General features: G+C 35.7%; 1 protein-coding gene across 1 annotated transcript in view; it reads right to left on the bottom strand.

The window, feature by feature from the left end:
* Positions 1–9755: 9755 nt before the first annotated feature.
* Positions 9756–27934, bottom strand: part of LOC131045870 (thylakoid lumenal 15 kDa protein 1, chloroplastic) — a 79173-nt gene continuing 60994 nt past the window's right edge. The window contains exons 6-8 of the mRNA XM_057979538.1: positions 10275–10356; positions 10105–10165; positions 9756–10011 (exon numbers count right to left, since the gene is read on the bottom strand). Of these exons, the coding sequence (XP_057835521.1) occupies positions 9963–10011; positions 10105–10165; positions 10275–10356 (192 nt within the window). The 3' untranslated portion in view covers positions 9756–9962. The remainder of the gene's footprint in view (positions 10012–10104; positions 10166–10274; positions 10357–27934) is intronic.

Here is a 27934-nt window from a genome sequence, read left to right as displayed (position 1 = left end):
AGCTACCTTCACTTAGAGTATCATTGAAAGGACTCATCTCAGACGAGGAATACTAGGTAAACAAACTACATGGTCTAGAATTACTAAATGAACGTCGTCAACATTATTTTGATCATCTAAAAGTATATCAACAACAAATGTCTAGAAGCTACAAACACAAAGTGAACCAAGAATGTTTTAGGTTGGTGACTTGGTACTAAAAGACAATCCCTGCAATCAACAATATCAAGAAAAGAAAGGAAAATTTGAACCAAACTAGCTAGGTTTGTTCATCATCATATCAGCATATGGTTCTGGGGCATATCATCTATCTACACCAAAAGGGGACCTATTTGACGAACCTATCAACAACATCCATCTCAAAACATTTTACACTTGAGTCATCCAATGCCTAGTAAAAAGCAGAAAAATTAAAAAAGCAAAAATCATTTTTTTAAAAGTACAATAAAAGCAAGTAGTGAAAACCTGCCAACAAGTGCTATTTGTGATAGAACGGCTCTTTCATCTATCGGTGCATATGTTATGCATCCGCTTTTCGCCATCATTATCCATATCCACAATAAAGTCTCGTGTACATAATCAATCTTTTGCAACTTCATTTCACCATGGCTTGGTGATCATCGTATGTATCCAATGTCCATAATAAAAGGTTTGTTTCTAGACTGGGGGAAAAATCCTAAACCTAGGTGGGACAATCCATTTTGAGCTTAAAACTAACAGACAACCAAACAAAAAGACATGCATCACAAAACAAAGATCATGGAAACCAACAGTGGACATTACCATCAAATCTCAAACACGCATATCAAACCAAAGAAAATTTAAACTAACTAGCAAAATGGTTTTTTATCTAACAAATGACATGAATAAGCGTGAATGTTCATCTATGGTATCTTGATTTTTTTATCATGTTTCCTAAGAAACTCAAGAATGTCATTGACTAGAGGAACAAGGAAGAGGCATGATATTTTTTTTGTACGTTGTTTGTGAGTTGATCTTTAAACATATGTGAATAGGTCCAAGAACAAAATCGACAATAAGATCATCAAGGACCTTTCCAATTCAAATATGAAAAGGATTAACTTTTGTTTGTTTCAGGCAAGCAATATACTCATGCCATCTCGGTTAATCATACCTAGATGCTTGTAAAACTTGCAATATCAAAATCCATGTAAGAGGTACTTAGGTCATCATGGTTCAATTATACCATCCATGTTTGTCCTATCGTCCAACATTTTAAAAGCTCAATAATGATTAAAAAGGGCACAACAAATAGAATGACAAAATGACAACATGGCATAATTAGGCTTGCATGGTTAAAATCATCATTCACATCATTGCATTTAGTTGCATTCATCACCATTCCATTTAATTGCATTTCAAATAAGTATATTCATCCATGTCATTTAAGTGCATTTTTCACTTCATCATTACATTCATTAAGTAAACAGTAGTGCATCATCATATTCCATAGCATTAGCACATAAACTCATTGCATCATTGCATGCATTACATCATATAAGCATTAATCCATGCATCATGTCATGATACATTAATCCATACATAAACATAATCATATACGCATTAATCCATGCGTCACATCATCATAAATAGCATGCATCATCACATAAGCACAATCAAATAGTATCATAGAGCATTATCATACACATGAATTTCATCATCACATCCAAAACATCATCCATCATTTGCAATTGCATATTGAAGTAATCATCCTACATCATCAACACATTATCATACGTTTAAATGAGCATGAGCATAAATAAACATCACCATGATACATACCTTCCAATGCATAATCATCATATAAGCATAACAAAGAAAATCATATGCACATATTTTGCATCATCATTACATCATTCAATATATAAAAATCACATGCATCCATCATCTAACTAGGGCATATAAACATCCATCATATAAAGCATAAACCACATAGCATCCATCCAATCATCCGCTGCATATCATATCATAAATCAAAAATCAAAGTCCAAGTGTACAAAGACGCTAAATAACTATGAGGGGTACATCTCAAGTCAAAAATGAATACATACAAGGGGTACTGTCGTCAAGAGCATTTATACATCAACAAAAATCAAAGCACATAGATCTATGCAGTGCTATCCCCAGAGATTGTAGTTCTCACTGACCCTCCTACTACAACACCACCTGATGGCCCTGCACCTAGACCCCCCTCTCGGGGATCTCTATGGAGTGGCCCAGTGACACCTCTGCTCTCAGTTTGTGAGCGACTACGCCCTGACCTAGTGCTTGAAGTCTATGCATAACTGTGAGCACGTTGATCAACAAGAACAACCTCATAATATAACCTCCGATAGTACTCAATCTCCCTACCAGACTGACGGGTCTCTCTGATAGTATCACTCATGATGGTCCCTATAGCAATTGTATCTTTGTCAGCCAAGGCCTCTGCCTACCCATATCTCTCGATAGTCGCATCTCTCTCCATCATCAAAGAGGCAATCTATCTCTGAGCCTATGCTAATTGCCCCTATAATCCCTGCACCATCCCTACCTCTCCCACCACCACCTTGCCCCCTCCCACCATATCCTCTCCCGGCCTCTCCTTTGGCCCTCCCAATCTTACCTCCACCCCTCCCCTGGTTGTGACCACCTCTTGCATCTCTGACTCTGTCTCCACCCCTGTTGCCTAGGTCAGTCCTCGTCATCCTCAACCACCTCAAGAGGAGGTATCAACTCTCCCAGCCCTATCAATGTCGAAAAAGGGTGCTCTGCCTTGTAATGTGCATATTGAGGTGTCATACCTCCATTTGTAATATCTAAACACATGTTCCAATGGGAATGTGCGAGTGCATAAAACTCTACTTTGGCAGTGTCAAAATCAAGTGTTGGTCCCCAATCTACCCTACACTTGTGCATACAGGCATACAAGGCAGAACCTTGAGGCATCCCCTGAGTCCGACCAAACTGCCTCAACACACGAGTCTGGATAATTCTCTCAATAATATATGGCGTCCGACCAATCAGGTATCGACTCTGCATTACAACAGGTACCTCTGCAGCGTCCTCCTGCCATGCCTCACAATCAAGGTAAGGCATCCATACAACTCGATCTAAATCATCCAATGCCCGTCTTCAGTACTCTAGTTTCCCAAGCGTCAGTTGGGAAACTACACGACTGTATGCATAAAGGTAAGGTTGTCCAAGTGCTCATAGTCTATCTACAATCAACCGAGTCATAGCTATGTACTCCCAAGCCCAAATCTGGAGCAATGTGATCCCAAATGATAAACTGGTCACTTTGTCATACAAAACCTGGTGCAAATCATGATATAAATGGGCTAACATGCATATAACCCACGCATACCGAGTGCCTTGTCTCGTCATTCACTCTATAATCCAACCCTGTCCCACTGTGAATCCATGTGATCGCCTAGCATGACATAGAAACCCAACCAAACCTGCTAGTATAGAGGGCAAAGGCGCATAGAACTCAACCATATAATCCCACCTAGATGTCAGGCCCCTCAATCTCCTTGTCCCCAAAGACTGTAGAGCAGTTGTACCTCCCTCAAGGTGATCATACTTTACTAACTCTCCAATGATCGAGATGCGAAGAATCCTGTACACATCCTCTGGTGTCACTATAATCTCTCCAGTAGATAAGTGGAACGTGTTGTGGTCACTATGCCACCTCTCAGCCAACACGATCAGTAATCCCATGTTCGTCCTATACTCAGGCATGAACAAAATGTGTAATAACCCACAAGAATCAATGATGGCCCTATCAGCATCTGTGAGGTCTCCTCTCATGGCAAATGTCTTCGGATATTGCTCCTGAGACATCAATACACCAAGATCCTCCTACAACATGGTATCAACAAAATGTCAAGTTCTTTATCAATCAATCGGATTCATCAATCAAATCAATTATCATATCTACTCACTTGAAATTTTAATCACTCTCTTTGAGTAATCTATCAAGTGATGTTCATTCATCATGAAGTCATGCAATCACCAAATTTTGAGTTTATATCATTGCCTATCAATCATGAGGTCAATCAAACTCACCCTATCAAGTGACGCTCATCAATCGTGAGGTCACACAATCAATCTAAGCTATCAGATCATCCATATGTCAAGTTTAAATCATTGAACCTCATCGATCGTGCGATCAATCAAACTCTATCAAACATCTAATCGAGCACAAAAATCGAAATAATCAAGAACTTGGCATTCTAATCACTAAAAAATTGCAAAATTAAAACATCAACATTTTGTCTCAAAGCCGCCACCATAACATTTAAATACGCTACAAAAATTATCAAATGCGCAACAAAAATGCTCATATACGCCAAAACATATCAAATGTGCTACATCATGCCTATCCTATAACCCTCAATCAAATGCACTAAATCAAAAGTTCAAAGTGCCAAAACACCAATTAAATGCGCTACAGAAAAAATTGAAAGTGCTACAATAAAAATCAAAAGCACTACAAGAACTATCGAATGCGCTAAAAAATAAAAAAAAAATAGGGCAAAAATGCAAAAAACCACTAGCAAATTTTCAAAAAAACAAAAAAATCAATCAAAAATAAAAATTTTGAAATTGCAAGAGATTAAGAATTCACTTACCAGAAGTTCGTACTCCATTGGCCAGTCGAATCGACGAACTTTCTCAAATCGATGATTTTGGTAGGGTGGTGCCATTTTCTCCAAACTCTTCTTTTCTCTCCAAAGCTTTATTCATTGAATGACAAATGTACAAATGAGCTAGAAAAGGGACCCCAAGGGTTTATATATCAAGTGTTGATGTAGGCATTTTGTGCCACATGGGTGAAATGAGTGGGGCATGTAAACCCTAGGCGCAATCACATATATTTTAATAATCAAAACATTTTAATCGAAAGATAAATTATGTCAAAAATTCCAAAAATTCCAAAAAAATCAAAAATTCTAAATTCCAAAAAAATCGAAAAATTGTAAATTTTCTCAATTGATCTTCTGAAAGGGCATACTGGTATCATTATCTGACAATCAACATCTGAGGCAAATCAAAAAATTTATCAACGTCATCAAGCGAATTTTTTCTTTGAATCAAAGTGTCGCCACACATCACTTCAAAGAGAGGCAAAATGTAGACACCAATTTATGTCCACCCAATAAAATGAATTTTATATTTGTTTAATTATCTATCATCCAAATATTAATTAAATTTATAATTAATTAATCTTTTCGTCTTTTCAACTATTAATTAAATAAATATTTAATTAATTCACCCCAACCCCCTTCTATTAATTATATAAATTATTCAATTTAATTAATTTAATTCTCTTAACCAAATTCTAACTTTTAATTAAATAAATAAATCATATTTGTTTAATTAAATCCTCCTTTCACATTTAAATATATTTATTTAAATCTCTAAAAGCTCATCCCTCACCTTTAAATAAATAAATATTTATTTAAAATCCTAAAACCCTCACCCACTTGCACTTTCTAGAAAATGCAAGTTGCACACTAACCCCTCTCCTAATCATGTCTAAGCACCTATCATTAGCCTAACCCCCTTCTAAGTATGTGCACATTCCTAAACTAAAGGATTAGGGAAGAGTCACTTCTCAAAAACATTTAAGGCTCTTACATAACATTAAAAGCATTTTTCTCTTCAACAAGTTAACCCTAAAAGTCTCTTCAAGCCTTAAATGCTTTGATCCAACTAACCCACCTTTAACCCTTGGTTAAAGACTTATCCCTTAACCTACCATCAAAGGTAACCCTAGAGTCTCTTCAAGCATTTAATGCTTTGACTAAGGTAACCCTTTAACCCTTGCGCATTCATTTACCCCTTAAATAAAAGCTTTATCCATTAGCCTAACCTTAACCCAACCACCCATGGTAACCATCATGTCTCTTCAAGCATTTAATGCTTTGTCCCTCTCCTCTCAAGCCTTCTCATGTTGACACTTGTTAACATGTGATTGTCTTGAAGAGGAGTACATGGATTGAGGATCACCCCTTCCTCAAGCAATCCTAACCCTTCTTCAATCAATTGAATCACAACCCTCCATTTGCCCATTTCCTCTATAAATAGGATTCATTCCTTCATTGTCAGAAGCCCCAAGTCCTAATCTCTAGATCTAGATTTTGTCTCTCTCACACAAAAACATTTTAAAAGCATTTTAGATTATAATCTCATTATCAATAACATGACACTTCCATTATCATAGATCAATTATAGCAAGCATTGTTATTATCTCATAGATCTTGATTGCATAGCATATAGATCATTTTATTATAGCACTCATTCTTTGGGTTGTCATTCTGAAAGTTAAGTGCTCAATGATCGAAGAGAAAAATCATGACTTAAGTAATCCTTAGAAATAGAGAAACAATGGAACCCTTTGGAAAGATTGTTTTGTTTAATTTTCTTATCAATCAAATCCTTTTATATGTAATGTTTCATTGGTGTGTTCTTTAAGCTATTATTTCTTGACAAGTCACATATTGCAACACACACCTAACATAGCCTAACAACCAAGACTCGTCATTATCTATAATTTTCCCAAATTGGGATAGACCTATTTTTCCCCAAAATTAACAATTCCAACAATATAATTCATTTTACCAATAGCATTTTAATGTTAAATCATTTAAAATTTATTGAGCTTGAGAGTTAATGAACAATTAACATCATATGAAATGATAAATAAGTTTACTACTAGAGCCCAAACCCTGGCTTATTCCCCATAACCAACCATTGTAGAGTTTGGAGATGAAAACCATGAAAGGGTGTCTTAAGATAGTTCAGCCCAAGAGCATGGAGCATCCAACTAAGACAACTCGCCCCTCGGCCCACAAATTCCAAGAAGATCCAGCTAATACAATTCCATCAACTTGGGGTGGCCTACTTAATTCAAGGGAATTGATCTATTGCCTCTCCCTAACATATTTCTTCCCATTCCATATATGATTGCTTGTGGGGACAAGGAATAGATAAATTTATTAATTAAAGAAACATAATAGATTGACAAGCTTATTAATATCTTGGTCAAAGATATATTAAAAAGTATTTTTGTATAATAACATTTACCCACATTCCATACAAAATACTTGTTAATTCACAAGTTTGTTGTTTTATCTAAATTTCAATATCTTATATCCAATCTTGTTTGACAATTCAAAACTATAATATTTGTGGTCTTACTACTTAACAAATTCATATCATTGTTGTCCTCAGATCAAATCTTAGGTTGCATATATATAAAATAAGAGTTTGCTCTTTTAACGTGACACCTGATTTCAAATTAAATGATTCCTCAAACCTCTCCCTTTTATATCTCCCATTTGGAGGCAATCATTACCCTTTATGACACCCTTTATACTAGTTAAGGGTCACATGTCTTCACAACTGGGCATCATCTTAATAAATCTCAACCAACTGCCTTATAAAAACTTTTTGTCATTTAAATATTGTTTATAATTCTTCCTTAGTCTAGTCAAGCCTCTTATAATTAATCACCCCTAATATTAATTGCATTTATCCTAGGTTGGCCCCTTGCATTTATTTAATCACCCATACTTAATTACATAAATCCACTACTAGGTTTTATGATTGTTGTGACTAGGGTTTAAGACAAGGGTATGACATTATCATTATGCATTTGTTTATATTCTCCCTAAGTTGCACTTGAGGGGGTGTTTTGGTGTGAACGAGGATATTTCCTATTTAGTTACCTTTTTAATGTGGACAAGGCACATCATCTAACAAGTTCTTAGTTAGGTCATTTTCAAACATGTTCACATGTTTACTTAGGGAGTTACAAATATTTATAAAAGTCTTTAGTAGACAAGTGATATTATCCCTTAGTTGTCACATAACATAGGATTAAAACACTTGTCATCATCCTCATTAGTCCCATCTTTCAATCTTGCCTATATAAGCAAAGCATCATATATACATTTTCGCATCATTTAATCTCTAATCAAGATCTAATTTATTGTCCACCATAATCGAGCAATGTTTTGTTCTTACTTCTCTCGAGGAATGCATCTTTTAGTTTTGTAGAGATGATCTAATAATGCTAAGCATATTGAAATTCATCATAAATACAATGGGCAATTGGTTGACATTGATGAAATTTCTCTTTATCACTACTTTCATGAAAATTAGATTTCTATATGGTTTAGTTATTGAGGGTATTAAATGTAATAATATTAGACATAATCTAGGAATAAATATTGTCCACAAGCATTTATTGCTTATGCCAATAATGTATAACATCACATTACTTATGTCTAAAAAGTAATTTATAATTATTTTACAACCGCCTTGTAACTTCTCCATTCACTAATTAATTAAAGTCGCTCATTAAAGTGTGTGCCATCCAATTCTCAAAAACTCTATTCATTCATTCTCCCAACAAAAGAAGAAATGGCTCTTAAATCACAGAGGAACTTAAATGGCGGTTCTACAAAACCAAATCCCGAAATTCATCATCGACTAATCTTGCTCACTTGTATGGAGAATGATAAGCCTTTATTTGTGTTATTATCTACATAGCTAAAGGCCATAGTGCTCCCAATGATATTGAACTCATGATTTTAGCATATTTTTAAAGGGTGTATAATGCAAAGTAAAATATCAAAGTAACTTGTTCATACTAATGAAAAATTTAGTGTATTGCATCTAAATACAATAGGGCATGCAATGAAAGGAAGTTTTTCCTTCTCTAATGATAAACCTTTAAGACAAATTTTTAGGCCTTCTTTGGTGCCATCTTGCTTTGGCTCTTGCTTGGCAACTACTACAAACACTGTTGGAAATCAACCATTGATAATGCTAGTCTACCAAAGGGTGAAAACCATGATGGCATTTAAAAAGATCTAATAATATATATCTCACTCAAATCAAAGGAACAATAAAATTGGAAAGCTTTAGAACAAGCTATGAAAACCATTCCAAATGCCCTTCAAGGCTAATTGTCTAGAGCCAAAGCCTTAAACTCACCATTGCCCTTAAAGAAATTTGATACTGGGAAATATCAAGTAATTGTACAATATGCTAAAAATTAGTACCTTACACAAGAGTCTTGAAACAAGTCTTCACAATTAAAAAGGCCCTTCAACACAAATGTTGCATACAAGACTAAGTATTTGAAAGCTATTCTAACGATATTCCAATTTTGTTTTCAAATATGTTATTTGTTCTATATTTACATTCCTCACTTTCTTTTGCACTTTAATTCATATTTTACAAAAAATCCCAACATGTAATATATGGCTGTGCTCTAACCTTATTTAGATTCATACATTTTACTGATCCAGTTTGGCTGATTGGAGAAAACTCACTTTGTTTATTTGCGGTCTTTTACTACCTCACTAAGATCAATCTAAAAAATGTTTTTGCACCCTTTCGTTTCTTTAAGACTCTAATATGAACCCTAAATATTAGGAATACAAAAAAGAATATAGAAATCAGAGATGCTCTTATTCATGTGCCAAGAGTGAAACATAATCGTGTTGCCCTACGTGCTGCTCTAAACTGTGCAGAAGATTAGGATTTTTTAAATATTTAAATAGAACTATATATTATATTGGCAAATATCTCAAGTCATCGGAATTTATGGGCTGCCCAGGCAAATTTTAAGATGCACAATCAAATTATAGTCGACAACTATATAGATCTAGACATCCGTCCACTTATGCATCTACATATCTAACAGTTTGTACACACAAACATATACTACATTTATATAAAAAAATGATTATATAACATATATGCATTAAAGGACACAAATGTACACAAAGGAGTACAAACACAACAAATAGAACTTTACAGAAGAAAAAATAGAAATTTTAGCAAAAGTAATAACCAAAACTTGAAAAAACAAATAAAAGCAAGAACAAGTAATGCAGCTGCACGTTGGTATGTTTGCAGCAACAGTCTTCAAAAACATCTCAACACAGTAGTGTGTCTCGAGTTGCATTGCCTGTTGTTGAATTTACCCTGCAAATCACCAACATATGCAGCTGATTTATAGAGATTTTTATCAAAACTGGTATTGTTTCATTCAGCTGTGAAATTAAAAAATTAACTTACCCATCAGCAATATTGCAAAGGTATTGCCGCTGGTCATCCCGCAAAGACACATCCGTAAAATCTACATGGTTTAGAGCCATCAAACACAGAAAATAACTGCAATGTGCTAAAGAAAATGACCATACATCAAACACAATAATGAGAAATAAAAGTATTTATTCACAGCTTACCAGCCCCATTAATATTTGATCCCTTAAAAGATGTATTGCCTGTGACAAGTGCACCTTCCAGATTTGCATTACTCAAATTTGCCTGTGCACCAGCGAAGTGAAGAAGTAATGCATAAATTGCACCTTAACAAATGGCATATCAAGCAAAAGAGATGTACTCATTGACTGATTAAAGAAGGCCTGCATCTTGTTTTCAATTTATTTGTTTATACAATAATGAGGTTTGATGAGCACACAGTTATACTGAGAGTTGGGGGGTGAATCAGTACAATGATAATCTTTATTTTTTTTAAACTTAATACCATCTTAAAACTTGATCAATAACAATAACACCATGTTCTCAACATCAATAATAATGCACATGAGAAGATCACGATAACAAATGATATTTACATGGAAACTCTTACAGGAAAAAACCACAGAATATCACTTGCTTATAAAATAATCTCTTGCAAATTTCGGAGGCTCCAACCTACTAGAGACACCAACCCCTCATTCAATTCATAAGCACCAGCCCACTAGAGGCACCAACCCCTCATTCAAATTGTCTTCACTAATTTTTCCATCTCTCTTCAATCTTCTCTATTTAAATCTGCTATAAACTGATCATAAAACTCCCACAATGTGATCACAATCTTCTCATGAAAATCTGCTATAAACCTCTTATAATCTTCATTTGTTCACTCTATCATTGCTGCACTTATAAATCTGTTATTTGATTCGCTGCAAGTCTCCTATAACTCTTTACAAATCTGTTCAAACCTTTGCCATCAAATCTGCTCACAAATTCTTCATAATTTGCTTCACAAAGAATTCATAAGTATGCTCAAGCCTTTGTCATATATCTGCTCACTACTCCTTCGTATATTTCTGTTTTAATGTTTCCACAAGATCTAACCTTTTTCATATGATATTACATTGACGACCATCCACTCTACAACTCACACCCCTTAGTCTCTCGTACAATATTTATTTTATACTTTTCCTTATGCTCTTTCATGAAGGGAGGCATCCCTTAGGATAGACATAACCTTTTACAAAACCATGATTCTTTGTTAACAAACATCTTCCATTCTCATATGAATCGCTGCCTATTAATCATTCTCTTTAAAAATCGCTGCTTCGTCTTTAAAGTGAAGTTTGTCTTTTCTTTGAATAAGACAATAAATTGCGTCTTTTAAGGAACATAATACGAATCATTTGTTTCTCTTTTAGCAACTAATTGCTCCACTTTTTCTTTGCGTAAACATAAGTGCTGCGTCTTTTTATCTTGTTTTATTTTTGTCTTTATATGCTTTTGTCTTATTCTATTTTTGTCCCATTTGTTTTTGTCTTATATAGTTGCAGTTAATCTATTGATGTTTATTTACATAAGTCTCCACCTTTGATTTCTGCTTTGTAAGCGCTGTCTTCACAAAATGCTTTACATTATTAATTGCTATTAATAATTAGATTGCTGCATAACTGACTTCTTTGTTTATTCTTTTCAACGATAAAATATTCATGTGAAAAATCAATCTTCTTCATGTCCTTTCTATGTTAACTCCATTGCTATCACAGGCCACAATTTGAGCTCTCTCAATTCAGCTACTACCTCCAATGAAACCTCTATAGCAATACCTTAATTACAAGCCAATCTGTATATGCCAATACATGCTTAACTAAAATGGCCTTTGGCCTTCACTGTCAATATGTTCTCCATACTTTTGACATCAATGATATTATGAATGACATTGTTTTCACCTGTGGTATCAATGATAACATTCTAACAATCTCGACTGAGCACCATTGACATCAATGACAACATTTCAACAGTCTTACTCATACATTCTCACCTTTGATAACTATGATAACTTCCAATTCCTTTGACATCAATCACAATATTTCCAACAGAGGTCAGGCACAAAAGCATGGTGATCCTTGATAAATATTTCCATGTAAGGACTGGAGCAGCAAAGTAACAAACGTTAAAGTTCAAGATTGAATCACGAGGTTCTGAACAGCACTTAAAAATAATCCCCATATGTATTATAAATTACTGTGTTTTAATATGTTTGAGTAACCAACACAAAATTTAACATAACAAATGAACACAAAACAGAGGCTGATACTGAAAACTAAAAATGTATAATTCATGTCAAATTATTAAGACATTAGAAAGAAAATCAGTACAACTAAGAACCATCGCAGACTGCCTTCCAAGCACGAAAATATCGAACCATAATCAGCAATTCTATAAATAAATAAATAAATCACCATGCATGTTTCTCTCCTGTAATGTCCCCATTCAATTCCTAAAGCAAGTGGGCCAAGGACAATGCCTTCAGCCCAAGGCATGTCAAATCATGGACTATACACAAACCAAATAATTAAGATTAAATTATCGCTGTCCAAGGAAAAACGGATCAATCAAAGGCATGTGGACGTCTCATGCATTAAGTAAACCTATCGCTGACTAAGAGGAGAGTAAACAGTTTGATTGAAGGAAGATCAATTCCTTAACAATATCGTTAAGAGTAAGATCGATAAAAGAAGAGCAATCAAATTGATCACAAAAATGATTAGTTAAGTTAATGATGTTGTCAATAAACAAAGGCTAAATCAGATTAAGGTTATAATTAGTTTAAGTTGTTGAAAGAGACATGGTTGAGGAGATACAACTCCTCACATCATGACCACTCGAAAAGCTATTAGAGGAGGTTCGTGGTTCACCCAAGAGATATTGAAGACTGATATTTCTTAATTATTCTATCTCAGATCCAAGTGCTCAAGGAGCCACGATCTGTCTACTACTTGGAAGGTTCCTTACCACCAATTACATAGCTTTGGACGCATGATTAAAGAGTCAATCAAACAGGAACAGCGCCAAGTGAATCGCAAGAATAGAGAGCAATTAGACTGGAAGAGCAATCAGTTTCAGGATCCCATTCTTTCCGATATTCATGCCCATGATCATGAGTGAATCAGAAATAGTGACCAGATCATTACTAGGATTGGGTCCTCTACCGCACACAGCGAATTCTGCAATCATTTCATTGTATAATTACCTTGTAGATCCGATGTCAGACATATCCATACTAAGTCAGAATTAGATCATTTATATATGTCAATACAATAATCCTTATCAGATGTATGCTTGATGAATGGTATATAAGAAGTTGTTCACCCATCCAAGAAGGATCATTATTGTATGAATTGATCTTATCATTCCATTCAAGTCCTTGGTACAATAATCATATTTGCCTCTTGATAGCATTACTTAACCAATAATAGACAAAAATTGTTAGAAAGGCCACAAAAGCCATCACAATTGGTATCGAAGTTGGTTCCTTTGAAAAAGTTTAACCACTTGAAGGTAGATCGAGAGAGCACATAAGCAAAGAAGGGAAATAAAGGAAACAGAAACACCAAGAAGGATATTAATGACAAAGCACCAAATACAAGTGTTGAAGTGATAACACCTCTGGAAATAGATAATGAATTCCTTGAAAGAGAAACCTATTCTGTATTGAGTGATGATTGTGTGATGTCCCCTATTTGGGATTTACCTAATTGAGCCTTATCTTGATAGCTTCCTCTGATACGTATGTCTCTAGCATCATCGAAGGTGATTTGGTAATAATTTTTCTATCCAATCAATGTTGATGATGGGAAATACTTCGAATGGCTCTAGTTGAATATTTGACCTCATATCAAGAAATCGTATTGAACACTGATATATTACTGATCTTAATGTGGATGCAATATGACTATCCTGATTTGAAAGTATATATTGTTTCTAATATCTTCCTTAATGTGCATGCAATATGATTACATTAATCTGCCGGATTAATCATTGTTTTCTGATATTTGCCTTAACATGAATGCGACCTATCTGATGCTGATCGGTCTATAAGACCTTGAAGAATCGCTTGTTCGCTTGTCTGATCAGTATCCCTTATAGTTGTGAGGGTCAATGATGGTCAGTTTGAATATACAATCTGGAATGTCCCTTAATGTATTTATACTTATTGTTTGTAGATTGTCTTGAATACAATTCAACTTGTGTATGATCAATGGAAGAACTTTGTGTATGATAAATGGTGAAATTCGTAAATCCATACTGCTAGCACCTTGCTGATTGTAATGGAAGAACTTTGTGTATGATAAATGGTGAAATTCGTAAATCCATACTGCTAGCACCTTGCTGATTGTAAAGTGTCTTGCCTAGTCAACTGGATCCATCTTAGTCTATGCTTGTAGTGGTGATTTGTAAGAACCCTGCTGGTTCTAACTCTTCTACTGAAACAAATGCTGTCTTGTTTTTGTATTTTCAAAGGTTTTGAACAATTTTTAAGCAAAAAATAACACGTGTCAGGCAAGAATTGCACATAGAACCAAATAGAAATGAAATTGTGAGCAAATACAACTATAATATGAATAAGATAACTGCTACAATAAATCCTACTGCTAATTGCATACCCGTAGGTCCTCAACTTATTTTAAATGAAGAATTCTAGAGTTTGCCAGCCAAAACTGGGAAACTGACCAAAATAGGTGTACAAGTCCAGAAAACAATTTCTCCAAGCCAAAAAGTAGATGAATCAACCTATCAGGGCTAGGCGTTGAGGATGCTGTCACCAAAATGCAAATAAGGGAGGCGTTTCAGCCTCCAATCAAAAGCGTCCTTCCTGGAACCCCACGTGGCAAGCTGAAAGGTGTATGGCCAACAAAGGAGAAGTGTACGGCTGCTTTATTGAATCCAAAATGCTGCAAAAAGGGACGTCTAAACCTGAATGCCCCTCTTCTTATTCAAAATCTACAAATAACTGAATACATTAATCTTTGATGAAGCACATAAAGACTTCTAAATGAAGCCCTCCCAATTTGCAATAGTTCAACTGATCTTTCACAACGTCAGAATCACAGACCCATGACGAAGGAACGTTCTTCAATAGCAAACCCTCTGAAACCCTTGTCTCAAAAAATCTGCAGAGCAAAGCAAAGCAATTTCAAATAATCAATAATAATGAGTTTTAATTGCCTTTTTTCTCCTTATATAACCCCAAAAGCACAAATTCCAAGAAAGTACAGCCAAATGCAATTTTAAATACATTAAATGTATTTAAATCACATTCAATAGTTTAAACTTTTAAATTCATCTTGGACGCACTTTTTCATTTAAAAGATTTAAAATCACTTTTAATATTTTAAGTGACCTTATAATTTTTTATAAAGTCACTTTACAATATTTAAGTGGCTTATAATTTTAATAAAGTCACTTTATGACTTTATAATATCTATATAAATTAATTAAATAACTTAGCCACTAAAATATCAATATCTCCCTCAATATTCAGTCGAAGCTGGGGTCAACACTGAATAATCCCCATGTGTCCAGGTGCCCTGACTAAAAATATCACAACTGCCAGATTGACTTACTATAAATAGTAAGTCTCTCAACTAAGCCCATACACTGACTACAACGGCCCTGGAACTAAAACCAAGACTAAACTGAAGAAATGGAACTGCCACTGAGACTCTCTATCCAAAATGTTAGCCTACGAGAGTTCAAAATAATAGGCTAACCCATCAGTCACTGAGACTAACTAGAGTGGGGACATTACAATTCGCCTTCCCTGAATTTGCTTGTCCTCAAGCAAACTCAATGCTAGATGCTGTAAAATACTATCACTCTCCCAAGTAGCATCCTCTGTCGGTAGATCTCTCCACTTATCCAAATATTCCTTGATAACCCACCTCCAAAGATGACGTTCTCTAGAATCCAAAATGGCCTCAGGTACTAATATCAACTCCCCCTCATCATCCAAGGGTGGTAAGCTTGAAGAAGAAATCACATGTTGTCCCAAAGCTAAAAGTTCTTTGATGGTTTTCTCAATTTCATCTTTCAAATGCTTTGGGTGCCTATAAGGTGTAATCATGATGGGCTTGGTGCCCTCCTCCAACTCAATGATGTGCTTGATGCCTCTATCAAGAGGTCTACCAGGTGGTATGCCATTGAACACCTTGGTGCGCTTAACTCAAAGCTCTTGAACATCTGAATGATAGGGTGTTGTATGCTGCTCCTTGTAAAAAGGCATCAACTTACACTTTGCTGCCCGTTCTACCATATCATGTTTGATAAGTCTCTCCATTCTTCTGCAAGTTATAACTCTCAAGTTGTTGTCCTTGATGGTCTTAAGTATGTGAATTGTCCCATCAACCTTAAATTTCATTTCCATGTCCCTAAGGTTGAGTGTAAACTCTCCAATTGCATGAAGCCACTTCATGCCAAGAGCCACATCCGTGTTTCCCATGTTAACCACATAAAAATCTACCTTAAACTCATAGTTATTAAGTTTCATAGGCAGATCCGGGATCATTCTCTCACAATTGAGAGTACAACCATCAGCAACTTTTACCTTAATTCATTCAAACTCTTGAGTTTGAATACCACACTTTTCCACCAATGATGCATCTATGAAATTGTGTGATGCACCTGTATCAAGTAAGGAAATAACTCTATGACCAGCCAAGATTCCACGCAACTTAAAGGAGCCTTCCCTTTGCATGCTAGATATATGAGCTTCCTATAGCTCCAACTTCTCTGCATTTGCAACTTCATTTTCTGAGTTTTCAGACCTTAAATCCTCTTGATCAGCTTGCTGGTCTGTATTTTCAGTCATGTTTTCCCCCTCATAAAACCATTCCATATTCTTATACTGCCCCTTAGGCTTGAGAGGACAATCATGGTTTTGATTAAAAACACAGCCTCTTCCTATGCAAATCATTAATTGTTTTCCTATCCAAAGATGCAGCAAATTTCTTCTTTTGATCACCATTTTCTGATTTCTTTGGATCAGATTCACTATCATTAAAGGATGAAGATGGTTTTGAATTGTTTGAGTTGAACTTACTACATGGAGCTGTAAGTTCCATGCTACGAGCTTTCCTCATAGCCTCTTGCAAGTTGGGGGGATCAAAAGCCTTAATACATCCCTTCATAGGCTCATAAAGACCTTCAACAAAAAGAATGACCAACCTTCTCTCTGAGATATTTTTTTACCATGACCGTGAGCTTTTCAAATTCACTAATGTAAGATTCCAAGCTGCCCATTTGTTTCAATTGAGCTAAATCTTTGAAATACAACTCTGAATCTCTTTTGTCAAAACGTTCAATCAATCTATCAATGAATTCTTGGTATGTAGTAATAAGGTCATCATGCAAGGTATAACCATCTCATGGTGCCACCAATCATGGGCTACCCCATCCAAATGTAAAGCTGCAAAATTAATGGCATCTTCTTTTGACATAGGACGTAAGGTCAAGAGGGTATCTAGCTTGCTAATCCAAGCTCTAGCTGTGACTCTACCGCTGCCATCAAAAGTAGAAAGTGTGAGCTTGTTGATTGCATATTTTAAATGATTAGTTTTATTCCAAGGTTTCTTGTCATTCCAATTCCACTTCTTGCTATGTTCCCTCTTTTGACTCATGAACCTGTCAAAGTTAAGATGTTCCTTAACTCTTGGTGGTAATACATCCCATTCGTCAAAGTTAAGATGTTCTTAACTCTTGGTGGTAATGCATCCCATTCATCATGAAGTGTCGTCACATTAACTGTAAAGACCACCTCATCTTCCTCCTCAGCCACGTCCTCTTCTTCAAGTTCATTTCTAACAAAGATTGGGCGTGTAGGCCTATCATAGGTGTGTGTGGGTGTCACTCTTGCTCTTGGGCGACCAGCAACACTTCCATTTATTTCCTGGTTCTAGTTATGTCCCCTTGGCATAGTGATCTACTATATGGTTGTAGTCAACTGCTGCAACACATTTGCCACCTGTCGCTGCCCCGTTACTAGACCCCTCATAATAATTTCGGCTTCTTGGTCCCCATTGTTAACAGGCTCTCTATGTGGCTCACCATCATTCCTATCCCCCATAATTTCCAATGGTAGCTCTTCAATTTAATCCGAATCACCTTGTAAACCAAGTCTCATGCGTGTATAATACCTATAAGGCCCATACTGTTGCTGATGCATAAGAACTTCTAACCCTCCAGGAAGGCAGGATCAAAGCTCTGATACCACTATAAGAACCCTGCTGGTTCTAACTCTTCTACTGAAACAAATGCTGTCTTGTTTTTGTATTTTCAAAGGTTTTGAACAATTTTAAAGCAAAAAATAACACATGTGCCAGGCAAGAATTGCACATAGAACCAAATAGAAATGAAATTGAGTGCAACTGCAACTATATTATGAATAAGATAACTGCTACAATAAATCCTATTGTTAATTGCATACCTGTAGGTCCTCCACTTATTTTAAATGAAGAATTCTGGAGTTTGCCAGCCAAAACTGGGAAACTGACCAAAATAGGTGTACAAGTCCAAAAAACAATTTCTCCAGGCCAGAAGGTAGATGAATCAACATATCAGGGCTAGGCATTAACGATGGTGTCACCAAAATGCATATAAGGGAGGTGTTTCAGCCTCCAATCAAAAACATCCTTCCTGGAACCTCACGTGGCAAGTTGAAAGGTGTACGGCGAGCAAAGAAGTGTACGACTGCTTTATTGAATCCAAAATGCTGCAAAAAGGGACGTCTAAACCTGAATGCTCCTCCTCTTATTCAAAATCTGCAAATAACTGAATACATTAACCTCTGATGAAGCACATAAAGACTCATGAATGAAGCCCTCCCAATTTGCAATAGTTCAGCTGATCTTTCACAGCCTCATAATCACAAATCATGAAGAATGAACGTACTTCAATAGCAAACGCTCTAAAACCCTTGTCTCAAAAAATTCACAAAGCAAAGCAAAGCAATTTCAAATAATCAATAATAATGAGTTTTAATTGCCTTTTTTCTCCTTATAACCCCAAAAGCACAAATTCCAAGAAAGTACGGCCAAATGCAATTTTAAATACATTAAATCACTTTCAATAGTTTAAATTCATCTTGAACGCACTTTTTCATTTAAATGATTTAAAATCACTTAATATTTTAAGTGACCTTTTAATTTTTTATAAAGTCACTTTATAATATTTAAGTGGCTTATAATTTTAATAAAGTCACTTTATAATATTTAAGTGGCTTATAATTTTAATAAAGTCACTTTATGACTTTATAATATCCATATAAGTTGATTAAATAACTTAGCCACTAAAATATTAATATCTCCCTCAATATTCAGTCTTTTGACATGCCGTCAGAAGCTGGGGTCAACACTAAATAACCCCCATGTGTCTAGGTGCCCTAACTAAAAATATCACAATTGCCAAATTGACTTACTATTTATAGTAAGTCCCCCAACTAAGCCCATACACTAACTACAAAGGCCCTAGAACTGAAACCAAGACTGAATTGAAGAAGTGGAACTGTCACTGAGACTCTCTATCCAAAATGTTAGCCTACGAGAGTCCAAAATAATAGGCTAACCCATCAGTCACTGAGACTAACTAGAGTGGGGACATTACATGATTTGATAATCATAAAGCTATCCCTAGAAGATCACACTGGCCTTGTGGAGATGTTTGATGCATGTCAAAGCAAAGCTTAGTTGAGTTTCATCAAAGATTGTCCATTGCTCTTACATGTCTCATATTAGATTAGCTTTCTCAACCCTCATCCCTTTTATCCTTTGTTCCTCTTTTTTTTTAATCAAGTTAATTCCCACATTCCAGCGACATTCAAGCATTCAAGATTCAATGTAAGTCCACCTTGTGATTCCAGCAATATCACATCAAACAACTGAGTCTATCCAAGAGCACGTCAAGACCTGACATTCGAAACCTTGGAGTTGTCCCATTTGATCACGCAACTTAGCATTTGGGGAGTCTTTGTTCAAGAAAGGATAGAATACTCAGTATCTTTTTATGTGTTGCATAGTGCGTAAAAACACCATCAATAGGCACCTCCCTCGTATGATAGGGATTTTTGGGATCTTTGTGTACTTTTAACCTGAAAGTACACAAGGAGAAAAAACAAAGGAAAAAGGATAATAGAAACACTAATGGTAGACATACGAATAACGATTGAGATTTCACAATGGATGACAGATTACAAAGGGGGTTTAGCACAAAATAAGTTTGATTTGCAGTAATGAAGGAAGGATAACAAATCTCAACATATGAGGAAACAAGTTATCTTACCATATTCAAACCAAGATACTTGGGTATGATTGTGTTTCATCGATTACATATATCATTGAGCTGAAAACTAACAAATCACACAGATATGCAAAGGAATTATCAATTTAACATATGAGAAATTGATAGCAATAATTTAGAAACACATTTAAGACATACGAATCAAATGTATTCTTTATTAAGTCTTGAAAATAATACAAGTTCAAAAGTCCTTAGGTACAAAGTGCAAACATAAAACTTCTCAAAATATTTCTCTCATTCTCTACAGTTTCCCCTCTCTAAGTCTCGTTTACAAACGAAATAGCCTTGTATTTATAGGCTTTAGAGGATAACTACTTTGTAACCATTTTAGGTAACCACTTAGGATAACCAACTTTAGGTACCCACTTAGGATAACTACCTAAGTGACCACTTCCAATAACTACCTTTTAGGGAACAAGTTAGGATTTACCTAACTTTTACAAAAATCAAGTTCAAATTCTACCTTGCAATTACATGAGTGACATAGGTCACTTTTTCAAAATATAAGTAAAATCTTGTAACTTTGGGAAAAAGTAAGTTATCATTTCTTCTAGAGCAGATACTATATGTTCTCCCAATTCTTGAACCATTTGTTCATTAGCAATTTGGCCTTGAAGTATGTGCATTCTAACCACATATGATAAGCACCTCTTTCCATGAATAAAATGTTCTTGTGAATAACATGGAGGCTCGTATAAGACATGACCAATTCTTGTGTATGCGTCTTTATTGCCACCTTGTATAAATCATCAATCATCTTTGAAAGAATATTTTTTATCCCAAACTATCCAAGCTTGAATTTCCAAATGATTCAGAAGGTCCACTTGTTACATTCTATGAGTCTTCATCTATGCATCTCACAAACTTTCCAATTCTTGATGAAACTACCAAATTATTCATTTTAAAGGCAATTTGAGTGCAAGCAATGGTTTTCCTTCCCATCCAACTTTACTTGGATAGACTAGGAGGGATACATATACATTATCAATAACCATGCTAGCACTTAGATGTTCTCCTCGTCTAGTTGTTCAAAAGATTAGCATAATTTCATAGTTGAATTTCTTCCATGAAGTATAAGACCAAGGGGCAAATGATTGAGACATGGCATAACCAATAGAAAACAAAGGGTATGATGAGGTTAAGTTCTATTCTCATCTGGCATTCAAAGAGACAAGTGTGAGCGGTGATCCAAAACACCTTGCATTAATTTTTTATTTGCATTCGACAGAGGAAGTTCAATGGGAGTCAAAGATTTATCTGGTGTAGAGAAGAGAAAGCACGAAACCTTCAGGAACAATAAGGGCAAGTTGCAAGCAAGTTTGCATATCAATCTCAAGCTTCTAGTAAATACTCAAATCACCATTGTCTTGTGCGGCATAGGTTAGTGGATTTCCCCACATTTTTCTCACTGTTTTTGAAGTTGGATTGCAAATTTGTCCATGGATTTTTAGCACAAAGGTTGAGAATTTTGTGTTGTTTAAAAATTTTCAAAGCAAATCTCTTATAGATACTAGAGTTTTATTAAGAACTTCAATGCAATAAAAATCTTGGAGCAATTCGGGTTTCCATTAATAGAAAAGAAATGGTAGTCAAAACCATAGGAATCATGCCCATTTTTTTTTTTCTTTAGAAGTTATGGAATTGGGCAAGATCAAAGTGTTTCAATATTTGAAATTGTCTATATTTTAAATTACCCCTATTTTTAGTTAACATCCTGTTGGTGTGTCTTTTATGCACACTCAACTCAAAATAAAATACCCACAGATATCCTATTCTCTCTTCATCAAAATCTTCTATGTGCTAAAAAGCTAAACTATGTGATCACAAAGACGACTCCAAGGTTCCCAAATGCATACGGATAGTCTCAGTTGGTTTGTTGTCATTTGTTGTGATCTCAAAGGGGACTTACATAATTGTTCAAGGAGTGAATCAATCAAAGGATTATGTTGATTGCCAACACTTGTAACTTTCTTCTTTTCTGGAATGATTTTGCAATAAGCTCTTTTTAATCCTACTACTAAGACTTGAAAAAAGGGCAAAAAGGATGAGGGTTTAGGAAGATAACTCTAATCCTAATCTAAACCTATGAACTCTGGAGACAGAAATTGCAAAAGTGGAATTTAAACCAATTCTTGTTTCGCCGAATTCAACAACTACACAAGAATGGTGCTATCTTCTAAGGAATTCAAAAGATTTTCATATCACCCATATTCACCAACATATTGAACAATGAATATAGCAATCGAAAGTTAAGTTTTCATCCACTGGTTCAAGCTAACTTTGCAAAACATTGAAAATCATCCAATTATAAAAAGTATGGACACATCAACTCAAAATTAAGCAATTTTATCAAATCCTTCATTCAATCTACCAACTTGAAAATGAAATCTATTCTAGTGGGAGCCAAGAAACCATGTAGACTTGCAAAAGTGGACAAAGATCCACCAACAATTGAACAATGAATAATGTCTGGTACTTAAGAAGTATCACTACAACAATTTCTCCGAAATCTCCCCCTTTACAAATGAGAGGAGGAAGTTTTATATAGACACCCCATTACAAAGTAATGACCCAGACTCATCTAAGATTAATGGCCCTAATTGGGGCAAGATACAACAGTTATCCAAAATGGACCAATGAGAAATAAGCAAATATTAAATCCAACTTTCTTCTAGAAGTGAGCGTCCCTTATCCTTTTCTTTGGCAGCAAATTCAATGAACCCAGTCACTATGGGGTCGAGCTCTTCCTTTGGGACAGTTGGCAAAATGTCAATCTTGTATTGCATCAGGTCCACCTTATCATTTTTCGAAAACCACCCTCAATGGACAGAAATGAGGATGCCTTGCTAAAATGTTGCTTCTGGATTGGATTTGTAGAAGTGAAGAAGTTGCTTTGAACTTTGGCCTTCAGGTTCTCTACATCCACATCCTTGTCTCAAAGTATTTCCTACTCAAGCACATAGACCTTGTCTTGGATTGCTTTGATTGTTTCTTCTATTTTGGCATCATCAATCTTCATCTTTTCCAAGGAAATTTATGGATTAAGGAATATTTCTTTGCCTTCTTCTTTTCTTGAAGTCTTCAAGGTCCACATGGCCAAGGTTAGTATCTTCAACCTTCTTCCACTTTGTTACAATATTGGGCTCTAGCTGTGGTCCTTTGTTATTGAACTTCATTTGCGCCTTTCTAGAAAACCCTTCTTGAGTTGACATAAACATGGAAAATTTCTAAATTAAGAAAAAGGGGGATTGATGTTTATTTCCAACCTGGAGTGCAAAGTTTGATGGAATTTCAAAGGATAATTTTGATTTAACTTATGAAATTCTAGAATTTGGACTTAGTGAAATTTTGCAAATTGTGAAATTAAGTCTGATTATGGAATTCCCTGCCTCCAAAATTGTAAAAAGCATAAAAAAGCAACATTGATCTTGAGTGAAATTTAAAGAATCTAAAAATTTTCGTGCAAGTCTAGAAAATCAGAAATTCAGACTGAAAGAAGGAAATCTTGAAGTGTGAAAGAAACTGAATTCTGAAAATCTGCCTTCAAACTCTCTTAAACCTGAAAATTTTGAAGAAATTCCTTAATTGCTTTGAAGAATTGCTTTCCACTTCATCTTCACATGTAGGAATTAGTCTGAATTCCTCTAAAGATTGTCTTGCACTTGCAACTTTCTTCAAAATTCGCCTTGAAGTTCGAAAGAAATTCTTTCTTGAGCTTCAACTTTCAACTTTTGAGAAGCAACTTGTGAGTTGAATGAATGCCAATGCTCAAGTTTATAGAGAAGTTGAATCCTTGCTTTGCATTTTTTTTGTTTTTTAATGTTTTATTGGAAACGAATCCAATCACGTTATGAACACCAAATTGAACCTTCTCTTTCTTTCTTTTTGCTTTATATCCTCAATGGCAATCTTTTTTTTAATTTTGCTTTCTTCTAGAAACTTCTCTTCTAACAAATTTACATCTTTTTTTTTAATGTTCAACACGACACCAAAAATTTTGAATTTCTCCATTTTCAATACTTAGGCAAAATTCATCTTGGTTTGTGGATTCCTTACCCAAGGGGTGGACTTTATGCTGCTTGTGGAATTTTCCTCCTGTTTTCATACTTAACCAAATTTCTTATCCTCTCCTTGGGCGGACCTCATACTTGGTAGAGAACTTTCATGTTGCTAGGCAGAGTTGGTGATAACACAAGGATTTTCCCATCATGAAAGGGAGGACTTCATACCAACTCATGGATTCTCCATGTTTTGCAAAGCGAACTTTGCACTTGGTCTAGAATTTTCACAATGTGTAGAGGGCGGACTTTGTCTTGTACAAGGAATTCCTCTCTATGCCTTGGGCGGACTTTCTTCTTAATTGGAGATTTTTCTTATGTTGCCATACTTACCCAAATTCCTTACCTCTTCCTTGGGCGGACTTCCTACTTGGATAGGGAGAATCCTCATGTTGGAAGGCGGACTTCATGAGTGTTTGAGGATAATCCTTGCTAGGGAGGGCGGACTTAATGTTAAGATAGGAAATTTCCACTCTTGGAGGGTGAACTTCACACTTGATTTTAACGTTTTTGCTTTAATCCACCAATACTTAGCCAAAAATTTTGAATTTTTCTCCAAGGTATCAACACTTAGCCAAATTTCTTGAATTTTCTCTTCTCCAAGGTATCAACACTTAACCAATTTTCTTATCCTCTCCTTGGGCGAACTTCATGCTTGGTTGAGAAATTTCCATCATGTTGGAGCGGACTTCATATGAGATCAAGGAAAATCCTCAATACTTAGCCATTTTCTTGAATTCCTCCTTGGGCAGACTTAATGTGAAACAAGGAAAATCCTCATTCTTGGAGCGGACTTCAATGCCATCAATATTTCACCATTAGACAAGGAATTTCTTCATGTTCAAAATAGACTTCATTTGGAAACAAGGAATTTCTTCCTTCCTTAGCCATTTTCTTGTGATCTTTTATTAACATTCCTGACCATGAACTCCCTTGGCTTGACATTTTTTCCGACTCTGAAACTACCCATAATCCTGGAAAAAGCAAAAAAGCAACTTTCTATTTTTAGAAAAAAAAAAAAAAGAAGGTTCTCGGATTGGCCCCAAAATGCCAAAAACAAAACTTTCTAAATTTAGAAAAAGCAGAAAAAAGAAAATTTCCTAAAAATAGAAAGTCGCAAGAAGTGATCCCGGAAAATTGCGATTTTACTCCTTCAACCTGCCTGAGCACAAGAACAACCTTTTGACCACTTCTTCTCCCTATTGATTTTGATGACTCCTCCAAATTTTGAAAAACTTGACTCATTTGTAGAGGCGAGAAACCGGAGACAAAACCCTAAGATGCAGAAACACTATCCAAAAAGAAAAACTAAGGGGGTCCCCATTTGCAATAGGGGGATGTGTGAAAACATCACAACACATTCCCTACTATCACCTAAAGAAAACCTCTATCTAGTTGTCCCAAAAATGTGTCCATTTCATGTCATGCCCACTCCAAAAGCTTGGGAGAACATAGATTATGATCAATCAAGAAATGCTCACATGAGGTTATGGGGATCATCAATGTGTACTTGCATTGAGATCTAATGTGTAGATGGAATTGTTGAGTGATTTCCCTTCCTTGATGGTAGACTTGAGACAAATCAAAGTAGTCAAAGGAGGAGTGCATGCATGTAACAAATCATGTCGTTTGTGAAACCATGTTGTTGTATGAACTAGCATGAGTAGGACTAGATAATATTATCATGATCATAGTAACAAAAAAAATTTGTGGACTAACTTGGTACACTGTGAGATGAAAAATTATTTTTTTTTTTTTTTAATTTCGTATTCATCAACCATGGATAAAAATTTCACTCTACTTCGCCAATGCTTCATTTTCCTAAAAATGTGAATTCAATGTCCAACACTATGACCAAGGATAATAGTTTGTGTTCTCATGCGGTCATGCCTGCCTTCCTACTCAAGCCTATGGAGTGTCCGTTGATGATCTAAGCATTGCCGAGGATCCATTGGGGTTTTCTAGGACTCAAGAATCACTCGTCTGAATCCTCCTTCTTCCTTAAAACCTTGTGCTCAATGCCCTTCTAGTTCGCCCGTGCATCCAACCAGAAATCAAAAGCTTAACTACAAGGAGGCTTTAGGCTAGAAGCTGCAATTCCCAAATGGTGGGCACCAAAATCTTCACTCTTGTTTTTCCATTTTTTAGTGCCTCTACAGCAAGGCTCTCCTCTTCGCAATTTTCTAGGCATGAGAACCCCCCATTATGTGTCCTCCAATCAAATTTGATTCCGGAGATTCACATGGATATGTTTGCGGTTTGCCTACAATCATGAGAAGTACCTTCAAGAACGTGCCCTAATTTGCAAGTTTATGTGAACTTGGCCAAATCTACAATCTTTGCATACATGGATTAGCGACAATTGGAAAGAGCACGTAGAGGAAGAAATCAGCATATACCCATGTCCCAAAGGGTTCTTCATTCTGGAGTTCGAATCTATGGAAGACGAGGAATTGATTCTTAACACTGGCCCCTAGTTCTTCAAGGGAGACTTCCTTTGCATCAAACCCTAGTTCCCTTCCTTCGATCCACGATCTAAGATATTTTCAACTGCTTTCTTGTGGGTGAGATTACATTATCTTCTCTTGTAGTTTTGGGAGATAAGTTACTTGAAGGCCATTGCCAATGGCTTGGGAAAGTACCACAGCATTTCAAAAGAAACAATCAACTACAAATGTTCAACATGTGTCCACCTATGTGTTGAAATGGATCTTTCCAAAAGGCTTCCTACTAAGATTTCCTTGATGATAGGTAAGAGATGTTGGACACGAATTGTAGATTATGAAAAAATTGTTTTCAGGTGTAGGAAATGTTTTTCAACAGACCATTCTACACACCAGTGTAGTTAAAAGTTATTTCATGAGAAAGCTAACTCTTCAATCAATCCGCCTACCTAGTGGGTGGGGGTGGAGTCGCACCATTATATTATCCCCCCCCCAAAACAGAAAATGATTTGGCTTCCACAGATGCAATTCAGGAAGTTGATATAAATCTTTGTGCACCCTCTTCACTGCATGGGACATTACATGAGCATAGTGCTGAATTGAGAAACTCGGAGGGCTCTGTGATCTCATTGAAGAATTCAACCACTCAACCCGAATATCAAGATATTTCTTCAGAGGCCAATGTGAATCCAGCAGTTACACACAATAATGCAATCCCAATAAGTAAAATCAACCATGATCTGGCTTCCCCATCCATGACAGAACAGGAATGGACAGAAGTTAAAAAGAAGAAATCACCAGCAGCAAAATCAAATTTCCAAATGATATTAAGATCAATTAAAAAAGGGAAAATATCCTTCAGGCAACCATTAATTGTTGCTCAGATCTTTTGTGAGTAGGTAATTATGATTAGAAGGAATTCATCTATGGTTAAGGGTCTTTTAGATATCAATCAGCACATTAATGTTTGCTGGTCTTTTTTTGTGTGTCAGCACACCTTTGCCTTATTCT

The sequence above is a fragment of the Cryptomeria japonica genome, chromosome 8, assembly GCF_030272615.1.
Source record: "Cryptomeria japonica chromosome 8, Sugi_1.0, whole genome shotgun sequence".
Classification (NCBI taxonomy): domain Eukaryota; kingdom Viridiplantae; phylum Streptophyta; class Pinopsida; order Cupressales; family Cupressaceae; genus Cryptomeria; species Cryptomeria japonica.
The sequence above is the reverse complement of the archived record's forward strand: the minus strand, read 5'-3'. Positions and strand labels throughout refer to the sequence as shown.